General features: G+C 34.2%; 2 protein-coding genes across 3 annotated transcripts in view; one reads left to right on the top strand and one right to left on the bottom strand.

Moving 5' to 3' along the window:
- Trpm (transient receptor potential cation channel, subfamily M) overlaps positions 1–17,407 on the top strand; it is a 268,334-nt gene that overhangs the window by 17,938 nt on the left and 232,989 nt on the right. The window contains exon 2 of the mRNA XM_068764157.1: positions 4,346–4,420. Coding sequence (XP_068620258.1) covers positions 4,346–4,420 — 75 coding nt within the window. The remainder of the gene's footprint in view (positions 1–4,345; positions 4,421–17,407) is intronic.
- The window catches only part of Mthfs (methenyltetrahydrofolate synthetase), a 63,650-nt gene that overhangs the window by 42,374 nt on the left and 3,869 nt on the right, over positions 1–17,407 (bottom strand). The gene's annotated exons all lie outside the window — the stretch shown is intronic.

Raw genomic sequence — 17,407 nt, 5'->3', positions numbered from 1 at the left:
CCATACAATCTTTAGGAGTGGTCGTGGTCATCGGGAAATTCGAAATGATGGCCGCTTCCAATCGGTCCTTTAGGTAATTTTAGGGTGAAGTTTATATCCAGCAATGCACCTCCTCCAACTTAAATGATGATAATGATGACAAAGTTTTGACAGCACATGGTGCCGCGGTATTATATTAGATACTGATTTTTTTGTCCCATTGACATTGATGACGTAATCAGCTTAACTAGCGACAAAATAAAAAAAAATGTTTTACAGAGATCAGTTGTTATTGGTGTATGCTATAAAGAAGTGAATGTATAGATATTTTTGCTGTCAAATAATGTACGGTACTCGCTATAAAAATAACATAATGCATATAGGTAATTTATTATTTCCGTTCTAAAAAAAAAGTACGATTTACTACATTTAAAAATGAATTATTGGGTTACTTTCTTTGACTTTGTAACAGAAATTAATTTAGTTTCAGAAAATATTAACTTATGTGTTAAATTTGCTAGTGATAACTCTATACAGGATGATTCGAAATAGGTGTAAAGCGTTTTGATGGATAATTATACAGTTAATTCATTTAAAAGCGTTTTACATACAGCGATTTACGATGGCCTTAATAACAACGTCTGTGTTTCTTGTGGATGGACGAAATGCATATATATATATACACTTATATATTTAATAGTTTATAATTAGATTTGAGAGCTTTATTAAGAGATTTATTAATTAATTATGTATATGATACAATTCTAACATAAGTTTGGACAGGTGCGCTGGGCCCGTGCGATTAGCACACGCCGTTGTTTATACAAATACCATGCGTAGGCGCTACATCGAATATATCTGCTACATTACATTTCAAAGCTATACAATACTTTCGGTAAGGCATCCTTATCGATGCGCCGGATGATAATATGTTGAAATTATTATTATTTCCGGACGGCGTATCTAAAATTTCAAATTGGTTTCGTTCATGTAACTTTAAAAAGAAATGTTTATAGTCATCATCTTTTTAGCCGTTAGACGTTCCATTTTTAAAATAAACCATCCTCAAAGATTTTTCTAAGGATCGGTTAAAAGTGGTATATATTCAGTGACTGTTCATTGAGGCGCAATTTTATTATACTTTTCTTATACGCTAAATGAAACTTAGTAACAAAAGACATTTTGATATACAGTAAGCTTAGTATAACGCTAAAATCAAAATTTTGATACAAAAAATAATATTGGTCTTTACAGCTGTTTATTATTTTGCATTATATAATACCATTATAAAATTAAAAAAAACAGTTGTTTTATCGTTTTTATAATACATTGTTCCTAGTTAATAGCTGTTTATGTAACATGTAACATTTTTACATGTAGCACTAAAAATTACTAAATATAGTAATGTTATAATATAACGGTAAACGAAGTGTAAGTTGATTTCTGAACGTCACCTATAAGAAAGAGATGGATGAATAAGGAAGTATACTGGCTCTCTCACGACGACGCCGCCATTGTGTAAGACATATATAGATTTGCTCTCGATTAAATTTCGTTTTACTATTACATTATCTATTAAATGGAATCAGGTGCTATTTTGCGGAAGTCCATCCTAAGTAAGGTAAGTAAGTAAGGACCAATATTTAGCCACTTCCGCACATACAGTGGTAGTCGTGCAACAACGTGCACCGCCCGCCAGCTCGCTGATAAAAGCGCATGCGGCAAACAATGCGAATTACACAACTGCAACCGTTAAATCACACAACACATGTTTCATCCTTCCACGGTGCATCTTCAGGAGTTATGTTACACCGATTATTTGACTCTGTGTTTGGCACTAATTACATTATCGCCTTTCATTTAGTCCCACTCCCACATACATATACATTTTATAAACGATCGGTTATTTAATCGACACATTGCTTTAGGCCTCCTCTGAGAGTTTTTATATTGTTCTTTTCCTGACTGTTCTTATATATTCTGAACCAGCCACTTTTTTACATATTCCCATCGTTTCAATTGTCTCTCTTTCTTTCCTTTATTCGTTTCTGAGGAACCACTATGTTATTACTATTATGTTATTACACTATGTTATCAACTTTGATATATACTATGCTGCTGTCTTGGATAGCTTTCTTTACTATTTCTTTTAAAAATTGTATGCCAGACATTGTAGCTCTTCTATAAACAGGCGGTCTGATAAGTTTGTTACCCTATAGAAGATGCAAAGGAAATAAAGACAGATGGAATGAACAACACATAATATATACAAATAAACAATATAATTTAAAAACTTTACTTTTACATTAATTGATAAAAGCGCTACAGACAGTTAAATGTCTTGAGGTTCAAGACGTTAAGTATCTGGCGGGCCCTTTGATATCGACAATATAAACAAAGTGATTGTACTGTGGGCAGGGTCGAATTGCACTGCACAGTGTTTGATAACATTGGGCGTGCGGGGACCACCCGCATGTCGGCCAATAACCAGAGTAACACGATAAGCTAGCATTCTCGATAATTGTCGAACGAAACTTTAATGATAAAATACCAATGATACAATAAAAACATCTTGCTATTACATGTTTGGCCCTTCTTAGGAAGTGCTTTGAAATTGCTCCAATATATACATGAAAATTTAGTTTATTTAGTTATAGGTGTAAAATATTTAATGGATTCAGGCGTTACATTGCGGAAGTCCATCCTAAATAAGAAAGGACCAATATCTAGCCACCTCCGCACATGCAGTGGTTGTCGTGCATGAAAGTGCACCGCCCGCCAGCCCGCTCGTAAATGCGCGTTGTTACACAGATTAGTGCTCGGTGTTTAGCTAAACACCGAGCACTAATCTGTGTAACAACTCCTGAAGATGCCCCGTGGAGGGGTGAAACACGTGTTGAGTGAATTTGCGGTGGCGGTTGTGTAGTTGGCATTGTCTGTCGCATGCGCATTTACGAGCGGGCTGGCGGGCGGTGCACTTTCATGCACGACAACCACTGCATGTGCGGAGGTGGCTAGATATTGGTCCTTTCTTATATAGGTGTAAAAGGTTTAAACGGGTAAATCTATGGCTCATTTGCGCAATTAAAACATATCCTAAAACTAATGGTTTTCGAAATAATAAACAAAGTCTTGATAATATAGTAAGAAAAAGCGTTTACAAAATACATATGAGTACGTATTAAATTTAAATATTGTTTACTATTTGCCCCTTTATTCTTTGTATTACGTATTTAATAGTGATCACTTTATATAACGTGATTGGAAGTAGATGTAAAACCTTTAAAGCTTTTTGCTCTCGTATGAGTTTTACATTCAAAAGTTTTACACAAGTCATCCTCTATGTACGGTTTAAAATCATTTTCAAAAAAAGTTTTATTTTGCCCAAGGCTGTGCTATAGAATAAATAAATGTATATAATACGTATTCAACGTATAAACAACGATTGCTTTAATTTTTTTTTATTTGTTCGCTAAGAACATATCGAATCGCTCTAAAAATTTTTAGTAATAAGATAAATAGCCATGGAATTGGCCAAAGACGCCATTGTGATACTTTTTGATAAATGTTAGAAAGTGTAATTAATTACTGTTGCATAAGATAAAAAAATATGGCACAGTAATGAAGAGAATTCTTAGTTAAGTTTTTGGGAAGACGCTGGATGTAGGCCGCTTTCAACAGGTCCTGTTGGATACCTACGAGGGGAATCCTTTATCCATTAGTGAACATCCTGCCTATTATAATGATGAATAGATAAAATCCCTTTTGGTGATGAATAAATAAAATCTATTTTATTAATTTTCTGATGTTAGCCACTAGTACTCACTCGATTTCGGGGTGATGCTGTCGTCGATCTTTCAGCCTATAGACACATACTATAAGACATAGGCACACCTGGCAAGCAGGTTGGCGATCGCAGTGTCATATGGTACGCAGAATACTCTGCGGCCTATGATAGCCTATATCACTCAACACGTGTTTCACCCTTCCACGGGGCATCTTCAGGAGTTACCCCGTTGTTGAGCGATTTGGCGGTGGCGGTTGTGTGATTCGCATTGTTTGCCGCATACGCATTTGTCAGCGGGCTGGCGGGCGGTGCACTTTGTTGCACGACTGCCGCTGCATGTGCGGAAGTAGCTAAAAATTGGTCCTTTTCTTACTTAGGATGGGCTTCCGTAACGCCTGATTTCATTAAATATACAGTTGCAGAAAATCGAATCCGCGACCTACGAATGCAAGTATTAGTCCTCTGCCGCTGGGCTACCAGAGTAGTGGGTGACGTTGATTTACGGGAAACTATATACAAGTTTGTATTACATATACACAAATATATTTATGTATGCATTAATTGATTTGTTTTCAACAGGACGTGCAAAGTGGCCTCAAAAAGGTTGCCTTGGCGATGCTGACCTTATCAGTACCCGTCGATGACAAAAAGAAAGTCAGTAGCTCGTGTGGAGCATGATCTTCATCATACCCATCATCATCATCACTATTGTGATTATTTCGATTATTTATTCGATTTTGTGTGTTAACCCTGCCGTGTACAGGCTCGTGTCACATAGATTGAGTAACGATAATGCGATTAAAAACTTGATCTCTTTTTATTAACGAACGTCGCAAAATTTTCACATTTCAATAACTGTTTCGCAATCTGTGTACCGCGGGCTTTATAGTTAAATAAAAGATTTTCTGTGTGCGCTGTGTGATGGGTTTCCCGCCATTTTGATTCAATACGTCTGTTTGCCATGGATGTGAAATGCATGTTTTCAATTTCCGTTTTCACGAGTTTTAACATTTCAACGTTCTACAGTACGTTTATAATGCCCTGAACTCTTTCTCTCTTTGCGTTTGATTGTAAAGTTTTATTACAAATCCCCATTGAATTGTTATAGATGTAAAGGATTTAAATTTATAGCTCATTTACTGTCCTAAATTATATGGTTTCAAAAATAATAACGAAATGATAGTATAAAAATAAACAAAAGAAGAAACGTTTTCAAAATTTTGATTACCGCGTATTAAAATTAATTATTTTTTACTATTTGTCCCTGTAGACTTTACCACCAGATGTTACGGACCTCTCGCATTCCAAAATAAAAGTATTATTGTTTCATATTTCAGAATGATACAGGCTGATTGGAAACAGGTTTAAAAGATATTTGACGACATATGAGTTATACATTCACCCATATAGAGTTTTAATACCTATAAACAGTTACCCTGTACATTTACACACTTATTGTGTGTTGAAGTTTAGAAACTATAATGAAAAAGTATATAGTATGTGGAAATAGGTGTAAAATCTTTATGCTGATAAATGACCTCTAAGCCAAATCTACACCAGTAACTTTGTGAAATTAAATTAATGTAAATAAACAGTTTTTTTCGTCAAAGATGACGTTTTGTCGTTCAAAGGATGAAAACACTGTTAATTATAAAAAAGTGATTGTATTGGTTATAACGAAGCGTGAAATATCAAGGATTTAAGTATTTTTAAGGTAAAGAAATTTTGAAAAAAAAATTTCTACCAAACATTCTGAAATAATTTTTTGAATTGTTAAAAAAAAAAGTTCGTACTAGTACTTTAATATTGAGTCTTATTAAGAAACGCTAAAGTTTAAAGTCATTTGTTTATTAGGCATATTCATATTTGCCTTTAAAGGTTTAATCTAGGTTATTGAGTTCGGGATTATATTTGGCATGGGTAAAATTATTGCAAGCTGTTAAATTCCTGAATAGGCACATGAATTGTGCGGATTTCGTTATGTGCCCATTAAAAATTCATTTAATATGTATTGGGTTTATTTTCAAAAATAATATTTAATTCAGTTTGAAATGATTTATCTTTTTCATACTGGAAATTATTTGTTTTCTTACTTTAATATGGTTAATCGATCTATATAGGATGATGGGTTATATATGTTTTAATGGGGTTTCAGCATAAATCTTTGAAATTTTTACAACAATTTTAAATCACCTTGTAAGTAGCGATCACTCAGAGATAGGATTTAATTTTTTTTTCTCTTGAAATACGAACTGCCTATAACTTCTGGTAGTACAAAATATACAAAAACAGACAGAATAATTATTTTAATATGTAGTAATCCGTAAGTTGTCTAATGAATGTCCGACACAAAGATCACAGCGCACTGATAGAGGCTCTTTCATTGTATTTTCTTTAGAGAATTTCTAGATTTTTCCGTAATAAACATCTAGAAAATTTTAGAAAACTTTATGATGATTGAACTTGGTAAAACCAAGTTACGACGAGAACAAGGGAAATAGAGATTTTTTTTTTATATATATACAGGATGATCACTCTGAAACACGTTACATAATTTTTACACCGGAGGCTGATAAGTTTTGGCAATACAAAATCTGCGGTGGCAGATAGTAAACATTAATTTATTTAAATATGTAGTAATCCGAATGTTGAAAACGCTTTTTATTAAACGGTTTTATTTAGTTCGACCCGTACGGAATTTATTTATTTGGGTCAAAATTAGAAATTGAAATTTAAGCACCTTCCCGTTGTCAGATTGTTCTGAAATTTGGTACTCACATTTAATTTAGATAAGAATACAATATAATTAAATCAATAACATTATAAATCTAAGATGGCCGCCGATACAAAATGGCGGATTACGTATTTTTCCTTAACCCCCTCAATATGGGTATCAAATGAAAGGGCTACACTAGTAAAACACGATGATTATGTCAAAATTTAAAATTCAAGATGGACGCCGTTCCAATATGGCGGACTAGGTACATGTTTTTCCACAAGAACCACAATATGGGTATCAAAAAACTGTTTAACTCAAAAGTTTTTTAAATGTATTTATTTTTGCTATGTCATCATCATGATATTCTTAATTCCTGAAACCATTATTTTTGGTGTACCATACATTAATCGATAACAAATTAGCTACACATTATCTGTTTAAAAGCTTTTACATCTATAACGAGTCACCCGGTATATGCGACGACATAAAAACCGCGATCTAGACAATGTCCTGTTTTTTTTTAATCACGCCAGCATCCTGGTAAATAGACTAGATGTTTTGATAATGGGGTGGCATAATGGATATACGTATGTATTATCCGCATTATCGCAATGAAAGAGCTATTCATTTTTTTCCTTAAAGTTTTGTACACAATAACTAAAGTAACAAGTTCCTAAGTTCAAAAAGGCCATTTTCTTACACTTACGTTTTTCAAAGCTGTCCGGACAGACTTTGTACTAATTGAAGTAATCTGAGTGACACATCGGCCTATCATCATTTCAGCCGTAAGATATACACGATATACGCCTTCTCTTTCTTTCCAATAAGATATATGACTTTGTGTTTGGCACTAATCGGTGTAACATAACTCCTGAAGATGCCCCGTGTTGAGTGATTTGACGGTAGCAGTTGTGTAGTTCGCATTGTTTGCCGCGTGCACATTTGTCAGCGGGCTGGCGGGAGGTGCACTTTGTTGCACGACTACCACTGCATGTGCGGAAGTGGCTAAATATTGGTCCTTTTCTTACTTAGGATGAACTTCTGCAAGGTAACGCCTGATTCCATTAAATAGATATGACATTTCCCATCTTAACCTTTCTAAAAATTTTTCACCCTCCTAAATAACGTAAATAATTTTTATATTAAAGCAAATTGCTTCTTGTTGGGCGTAGGACATACTTTGTTAAACACTGATTTAGACATTTGTACCGGTCTATTTAGAAATTTGGATTCAGCGTTTACCGTCGACCTTGAAAAGATAGATCTTTGTAGGTCCACAATGTAGGTCAATATTCTTACGTTGCACTTGTGGCATTGAAATAGAAAAAAAATAAGTTAATGTGAATTACTCATTTCAGCTCATAGATGCAAACTGCAAAGCAATGTACTCCCCCGAAAATACCTGTGGGAGGATATACCATCGCAGTGTGGTTGTATGGTACGCAGAGAACGCTGCTGTCAAAACTCAGGAAAAGTTGCTTGTGAACTGTATCAATCCTATATAATTAATGTACAAAGTGTGTACTAAACGAGATTGTATTCCGGAAATCGAATTAGAGCCACCTAAAACCGCGTCTATTTCTATTTAGATTTTCGTCTCTCACGAAGAGTTGTATTTTCTGACTTATCATTTTATTCGGTAAGGGCGGCGATGTGCATGTTTTTAAAGTTTTTTTGCTGGAAAATGAGCTGCAATTACAAATCTTACATTATATATATATATATATATATATATATATATATATATATATATATATATATATATATATAATAGTATATTTACTTATTAATAGTAGAAATAGTCGCACGGGCGCAGACATTTTGTTTAGAGTAAATAGGTAAGTTTATGTTTCAGAAGCATCAGAGGCACTGAGCAGTTGTCATTTCTATCCGGATCTCCCAGTCCCTTTAGTAATTTAATACAAATGTTTCTATTATATTTACATAACAATTTTCGTTAACAACATCTCCCCAGAGTAATGGAGTTTGTACGGGGCGTTTCTCGTTAGGCGGACCTACCAATAATTTCTTTAAACAACAACCTTACTGTCTGATTTAATTATAGTACCTTATATGTGTGTGTGAACGTCTATGTATGTTTTGATATATTTATACGAGATATACTGTGTTTTAAGAATAATATTAATATTGATAATAATTATTGTATAAGTTAGATTTGTATTCCCTTCCGGTTAAGATTTACTGTTGCATCACTGCTATTTTTTAAATATAACATTAGGAGCTATATCTTAAACATTTATATCAAAATAAAAGCGGCATACTTCGGTTGAAAATTCTAGATATTTATTGTGAGACAGTTCTACTTGAGCTCTTCGAAGAAAATCTCCAGGGAACTCTCAAAGAAAAAAGAACGACGATGGAGGGTGTTTTAATGGGCAGTTATTTCTCATAATACTCTTTGTTCTAACGTCAAAGTATTTTTCAAGATTTTCCATCGGTGATTAAAAAAGGTTATGCAATACACCTATTTATTATTTTTGCAGTGTATGTAACGTTTTTTTTAATATACTTACACGTAACGTTTTTTTGCCCTTAGAAAAGTGTGCAAAAAATTAGGTTAAAATACTTGTGACCTATGATAATTTTTTTGATATTTTCACAACTTTAAGAAATGGTGCAAGATGTAAAAAGTTAAATAAAACATTTTCTCAAAAACTCTCGCAAAAGAAGTAATTAATTAATTTAATTAAAATCCATATTACATAAGTATTTATAGATTAAAACGTCTCAATTCATTTTCACACATTTCTTTTAAAATTTAATTACTTTACAGTCAAAATTCAATCAATACATATATAAACAAATTAAAATACAAACTTTAACATATATTGCGGACTGGACGATGTCAGCACTGCTATTGGGTTTGAAGAACTTCGTATTCCGTCAATTCTATTTGTTTCAGTATTAATAAGCGGCAGGTCACTCCATGGAACGAGTTCCTTAGCGATCTAAGAGGTCGACGGCCTAGGAATTTTATAATAATGCATGCGATTTATCGGCGTGAACTGAAGTTCAAGAGGAATCTCTCAAGATAAGATAATAAAACTAGTTTTTTTGGCTAAGCGCCTTCCGGGTTATTTCCCTTTAAATTCACAGATTCTGTAAATGTCAACAGATAACAGTAAACATTCACAGCCAAAAAAAATAATAAACGTCATTTGTCAATGACAAACAACCATAGAGTATAAAGAGCACAAACATAATAACGCTTCCATCCATTCTATAATCCAAAGAGGTTTATTGTGTTAAACTGAGAGTCCGCTTTATAAGTGGCATCTTAAGTTGGCAATAAAATATCGCTTTTCAGCCACTTTAAAGTTATTGAATGCACTGAAAGCGGGAAACGACGAACTAAAGGTGCACCTTTGAATTAACTCGTGACGTTAAACAAAATCGTAATATAAATTGAATAGTAAATCACGTTTAAAGCCTTATTATATTCTAAATAAGAATGTCAGTACATCAACAACATATCAGCCGATAAACGCCTACTACAAAGCATAGACCTTCTTTTCTTCATGCGACGTTAACTAAGTAATCGTTCTACCTAGCGAGTAGGCTATCCACGCTGGTTGTATCGCGTCGTGGTGGTCGCTCGAGAACTTTCGAGCTCTACGGCGGTTGGATTTCCACGTCATAATCAGAACAAATTTAGTGGTGTGGTTTCGATTCTTTCAGTTTGCTTCGCGCTGTAATAAGTCTATGTATCATGTGCTATTTGTATCTGTAAATTTGTAACTTGTACTTAAATAGGAAACGTCAATAATAATGTGTATTTTAGAATCATAGATTAAACTTAAATGTTTGAAGTTAATTGATGCGAGTTTAAAATAAAAATAAAACAATGTCATGTAAAACATACTGCTAACGTCGTTTCACTCTATAGAAGTCTGCTGCAAGGTAAGTACCCAATACTATATTAATGAACAAAGCATCAATATACAAGATTGTGTCCCGGGAATTCAACCCGCGACCTACGTTCGCAAGTCTCAGTCCTCTATCGCCGTGATATCACCGCCAATGTAATCCTACTAAACTAAACTTTAATTTAATGGAATCAGGCGTTATCTTGCGGAAGTCCATCCTAAGTAAGAAAAGGACCAATATTTAGCCATTTCCGCACATGCAGTGGTAGTCGTGCAACAAAGTGCACCGACCGCCAGCCCGCTGATAAATTCGTATGCGGCAAACAATGCGAATCACACAACCGCCACCGCCAAATCACTCAACACGTGTTTCACCCCTCCATGGGGCATCTTCAGGAGTTATGTTACACCTATTAGTGACTCTGTGTTTGGCACTAATCGGTGGAAGTGGCTAAATATTGGTCCTTTTCTTGCGTAAATTAATGTTATTTGTTTCTCAGTGGTTACTTTATATGGGATAGAAAATCTATATTATATTTCCTTATAGAGAACAGCTTTAAAAACTTTAAAGCTTTTTTTCTGACAATTAAGCTATACATTCATCCCATTAAACAAGTAAGTCGAGGCAAACTAACTAAATAAAACGTAAGGATGTTTCATTTGACTAACATCTTACATATTCTTTTTCAAGAACTAGTACAGTTAGATATGTCGTTGAATAAACTTTTCTTAAACCCTCTCGTAAATTGTTTTCAAACAACTTGTTACAACAAGACTGCGTCAAGAATTTTTCTTTCTTATTTATTGTAGTTTCTGATCTAGCTTGTCCTTTATATAAATGTCATTTTATTTTTATGTCAATATTACTTAATTATTTAAATGCATATTCGTTTACTCTTATGCGTCATAACATTTTTCTTCACAACATTGATGGCAATAACCTCGTCTTGTAAAAGGATGTCCGGGAGCAGATTTTAAAGTTTGAATTTAGATATAAAAAACTTTTATTGTTAAACATTCATTTTAGTAAAAATAAAAAAAGGAGAATTATGCGGATTTTATTTTTTAAATATATTGTTTAAATCTGGCTACAGTATTTCGCACCACTCGCTGTAGATATTCTAGATATAATACAACAGAAGTGTTAAGTAATAAAATAAAACATTATATACGCGCATAAAATATCGAACATTATATACGCGAAACGAAATAGTAAATGTAAAAGAAAGTATAAAAAAGTAATAATATGAATAAAGATGCGATTTTTTGTTCTAGAACTTGAAGTATTTATTCGTTATTTGTGAGCAACTACTTAAATTATTATTATATTTGTTTCCTTTGTTAGTAATATAAAATAAACTTCTTAGGTGCAACCTGCACATTTTAACTTTATTAACTACTGAATTTATAAATGCTTATATACATTTCAACGAAAACAGTCAGTCAGAAAATATAGCCTTTCACATACACACGTATATATTTTGCGAATAAAGAAACGCTCATTATCCCTAGGTTACTAAAAATGACAGATAATAGATTTACAAATCAGCATTCACTCTTATAATGCAAAGTAGGTGATTCTCCGAGGGACTCTCGCATTGACTTTGTGGCTATGAAGTGAGCGATAAACAAACCTTTTTTAATTAAATAATTTATATTTTCTTCATACTTTTCGTAAGGTACAACGATAATACATAAGGTATTAATGGTCTATTACTACGTTTTAATAACAAGTATTCAGATCTTAATACATTAGTTCGTGATCTGAGAGAAAGTACTGGTTTTGTCTGATTTGCCAAAAGCAGAGGGAAAGGAATGCGTTGAGATACCCAGCGCTCCAGTATTTTTTATTTCGGACTCTTCCCTGTCTACTCATTTTTAGACGCTTTCAAAACGTTTTAAAGTTGTCGCATAGTTCCAAAAATTAACAGTGCCCCGTCGTGCGACAATATCATAAGTTGAACAACCAAAGAATTACGTTACCCTTTTTCTTCAAAACATTTCAGTATTTATTTAAACTCTAAAGATTACTACATAATATCTTCTAGCAGAATATCTCAAATAATAAAATATACAAATAACGCTTAATTTGTACGCCTATCCACAGAGCTTTTAAACTTAATTGGCTTATATAATATACAAACGAATTGATACTTAATATTATGGGTTACTAGTATAAACAGAGACTTGTGATAGTAGGTAGTGGGTTCGAGTGAGTTTTGTACAATAATTATAAAGGATTGCCACTGCTCACAAACGAGTTTTCATAAGATGCCTGAGTCTAATTCCTTGTAGTTGGCGTTCCTTGTAGTTATAGTGGGCTCAAACGTCGATGACGGCTAATGTACCTATACAATGTAATTTTATTAATTTATCCATTTTACTGCCTCGTTATAATTTCAAGTGTTTACTCATATACGCCAGAAAAAGAATACCCAAATAAAGAAGAACCAAATTTTAAAGAAACTAAAATCAATTTGAGCCACCCTGTAATATGACTATTCAACTAAAAATAAAGTTAAAAATTTCAAGCGATCACCAAAAACTATTTTTTGTTATCACTTACACGAAAATCTTTAATCGAGTAGTCAAAGCACACCGGAGTGTAAAAACGCCGCTTTCGTGGTTCCAAAAGTTAAGTTAGTAACAGTGTCGGCTTACCGCTTGAGAAACGTGTGCGAATTGACTCCAGGACACCCGATGCCTTGTCTTAGCTATAATCAGGTACAGCTTAGCTTAAACACAATGATCATATTACTTTTAATTAGCTGCGTAATTAGAAATGTAATTCTGATTAATATAAGTAGTAATGTTAGCCTGGCAACAGATCAAATCGAGGTTATGTTTCCCAAGTCGATAGTCTAAGTTAAAGTCGTTTCTCAGGTGTTTTTGTGACAGGTGACTCCTCAAGTGGACCCTCGTGACTCCATGGAATATCATCCTAATCGAGCACCGCGACCTTTTAATCCGGTAATAATATATGTAATGGTCTGCGCCTAGGTTACAGAGGGATCCCTCTAGCTAAATTACGTCAATATGGCTTTTCTCCCTCCTTCCGCGCTTTGTAAGGTACAAAGCGTAACAAGCCAGCGAAATCTGTACGAACGAAGTTAAAGTCATAATACATAATCATTATGGTGTCCGGTTTAAAGGGCGTTGTTGATAGTAAAACTATTTCATAATATGTTCGAAAAGGTTATGTAATTTTTATCTTGGCTATGTTATAAATAAAATCACCGTTAATTTAATATTTTCCCGCTGATAAAACATAGTATAGAACAGAAAGGTTAACGAGTGTGATTGTGTAAGCATCGAAATTATTGAAATTTATTTATTTATAAGGATAAACAATAAACCTAAATCTGTGTACTCGATATTTCATATTTCAATATTTAGGGAGATCGAATCATAAATAAGGAGATCAGGAGAAGAACTCAAATCAGATCAGTTCCTCGAAGAATTGCTCGCTTAAAGTAACAGCAGGCGGTGCACATCGTTCATGCAACCGATGGCTGTTGAAGCCCAAAGGTTCTCGAGTGACCTGCAAACCGTTAGATGCAGCGTTGATAGGCCTTCTCTACGTGAACCAACGACGTAGTTATGGTTGCGGGAAGTCGTTGGGTGTGGGCAGCGTAAGACCTATTATTGTGGCGATCTTTGTGAACCTATGCTTTGCAATGGGCGTCTGTTGGGTGAAAAGCAAAGGCAGAAGAACGATAATAAGAAGATATAGGCTTTGTATTTCTGCCAAATGTGGATTCGTGTCAAGTATACAAGGTGGTTGGTTATAGGTGTAAAGGTTTGAAATAAGTGAATGTATACCTTATTGTATTATTTACTACACAAAGATAAAAGAATCACATAGACGTTAAATGGAATCAGGCGTTATTTTGCGGAAGTCCATCCTAAGTAAGAAAAGGACGAATATTTAGCCACTTCCGCACATACAGTGGTAGTCGTGCAACAAAGCGCACCATTTGCACTCTGTGTTTAGCACTAATCGGTGTAACATAACTCCTGAAGATGCCCCGTGGAGAGGTGAAACACGTGTTGAGTGATTTAACGGTAGTAGTTGTGTAATTCGCATTGTTTGCCGCATGCGCATTTAACAGCGGGCTGGCGGGCGGTACACTTTGTTGCACGACTACCACTGCATGTGCGGAAGTGACTAAAAATTGGACCTTTTCTTACCTCACATAGACTTGTCAAAGTCCTCTCAATAGGTATTATTGGAAAACTATTGGATCGCCTATGTTCAGATGTGGACATTCAACGGATGAACTGACCATATGTAATAAATGCTAGGTTACTAGATTTCTTCAAATTTAACCATAATTAAATTACTTGCGTAATGCTTAAATAGTAATTGATAATAAGTAGTATAGAAATAAATGGTCGATCGAACAAATAAATAAAATAAAAGAGTAGTAAATACGGATATAAATTGTAAATAAAAGCGAAAAAAAAATGTTTTAACTTATATATAAGAACTCTACTGTTTGACTGCAGAGGATTTCAGATCAGTTCAGCAGACTTAATAATAAAATACCTGCGTAATGACATATTGATTGCTGTATGGATTAATACATAAAAAAGCAACAATAGATAACGAAAAAGTTATAATGTTTAAGTAAGAAAGTTCCAAACTGTCGATAATAGCGATCCGAAGGACCAATTACAATGTATTTCTATTTCCCTCCCTTGTTAGCTTTCTGAACGGTTCTCCGAAAACTTTTACATCGATCCTTTGTGTATTATCTTGCCGAAATCTTTGATAAATGTTCATAAGTTAAATGTTAATACTTCATTTAATGCTGTAGAACATCTAAATATATTTATATAACTCAAAGGTGACTGAGTGACATAGTGGTCTACCAACGCACAGCCCAAACTACTGGATGGATCGAGGTGAAATTTAGCATGCAGGACATGTTATGACGTAGGCATCTCGGTAAGAAAGGATTTTGATCATTTCTACTCCCAAGGGAATAAATAAGGAGATGAAAGTCTGTATGAAACTTTGTCAATTTTAAACCGATCGGGCTGAAACTTTGCATGCATAAAGTTACTATGACGTACGCACCTCCTTAGAAAAGATTTTGATCATTTCTACCACTAACGGAATAAAAAGAGGGTTGAAAGTTTGTATGAAACTTTGTCAATTTTAAACCGATCGGGCTGAAACTTTGCACGCATAAAGCTACTATGACGTAGACACCCCCTTAGAAAGGATTTTGATCATTTCTACCCTCCAACGGAATAAAAAGGGGGATGAAAGTTTGTATGAAACTTTGTCAATTTTAAACCGATCGGGCTGAAACTTTGCATGCGTAAAGCTACTATGACGTAGGCTCCTAATTAGAAAGGATTTTGATCATTTCTACACCCAAGGGAATAAAAAAGGGGATGAAAGTCTGTATGAAATTTTGTCAATTTTAAACCGATCGGGCTGAAACTTTGCATGCATAAAGTTACTATGACGTACGCACCTCCTTAAAAAGAATTTTGATAATTTACACCCCTTAGGGGATAAAATAAGGGATGACAATTTATATAAATCTCCTTAGATTTTCGATTGATTGAAATAAAAATTGGAGCTATATTGATGAAGACGTCCGTTTAAAAATTGTATGTTAATAAATTTAACCCCTATGGGGATAAAATTAGGGATGATGGAGGATGTAAATGTATAGTTTGAACCTATCAGTAATACATACTATATCTGAATATATCTAGCAGATTATATTTGACGATTATGGCTGTTCTTTTCTTGGAATATTTTGAATTGTATTTACTTTGTTTCGGTTATAGACTATGCTTTGTATTTGACATTAACGGTAGATTTTGACGGTTAGACTTTTTTAAAATGGCTACAGAAAATCTGAACTTAATGGAGAAGTTGAAGAATGTATTGACGTCCCTATTGTTTGTGACTGTGCTTGTTTGTTTCGTGCTCTTCCTAAGAAAGATAGAGCGATGGAGTTGCGTTCAGAAATTGTCAGATATGTGGTTAATGACTGGAGCAAGTTTTCAATTATGACCCACGACAGGAATGGTGATAACTACGTAACACCTGACAAATAATTTGCTGATGTGATAAAAAATTCTACTTATGAGGGGTTTGTGAGATAATAGTAGCAGAATTAATACTCACATTTAAGTTTGAAGTTCATAGAAACTGTTTCACGTATACGAAATCTGGATGTAACGACTATCTGTTCTCTTAAAATTTTGAGAGCAGGCCGCCCCATAGGGTTGCAGCTGATGCGAAGTGTATTATCCTTCCGCACAATTACTCTGGTGTGTTCCTCTGTAAGAAGAACAATACAGCGTTAAAAAGACCTCAAACCTGTTCTATGGTAGTCACTGTGACTTGCCACGAAGTGGTATAGTGTGTAATAATTTTGTAAAAGGTCGTTTTATTTTTTTTAAATGGCAACACTACTCGACCCCGTTTTGTGATAACTTTCGACAAAAGGATTGAGAGTGGTAGGGTTTAAACAGCGTTTTGATTATTGAGTCGGGAGCTCGGTCACTCGTTCAGTAACCATCGAAGCGATAAGTTGTCTAGTGGAAAATATGCTAGTTGGCCTATATGAGAATCAAAAGTGAAATAAATGTATTTACTGTGCTGTGAATTGGAGTTTTTCTGACAGTGCTATTCTGTCTTCGCGGACGGCACTGTCTTTATCTAAAGGAAAAAATAACTTTCTTGATTAGATTTCAAGGAACGCTCCGTGATCATTGTTTGGAAGATTTTATAATAAAATTACCAGGACATACCCAATTACTCGCATCTGTTCGTACCTGCCCGGCACACTTGAGTGTATCCACTAGCATAAATTTCTGAAAAGCGCTATTGGCCAACAGCCAAAAAAGATGCTACCACCGTCTATTTTAATGTATAAAAATAAACATATTGCATTACTGAAATTAAAATAAACGCTGTTTTAATTATATTGCTAGTAATAACCGCTTGTAATATAAAACACTCTCATCACAAATGTGTTAAAGATAAAGACGGCTCAGTTTCGC

Source organism: Battus philenor, unplaced genomic scaffold, assembly GCF_028537555.1.
Source record: "Battus philenor isolate CCGP_79_NKW_IND1 unplaced genomic scaffold, ilBatPhil1.0.hap1 SCAF_19, whole genome shotgun sequence".
In the NCBI taxonomy this organism is placed as follows: Eukaryota; Metazoa; Arthropoda; class Insecta; order Lepidoptera; family Papilionidae; genus Battus; species Battus philenor.
Note: the sequence above shows the minus strand (reverse complement) of the source record. Positions and strands in the feature narration are given on the sequence as shown.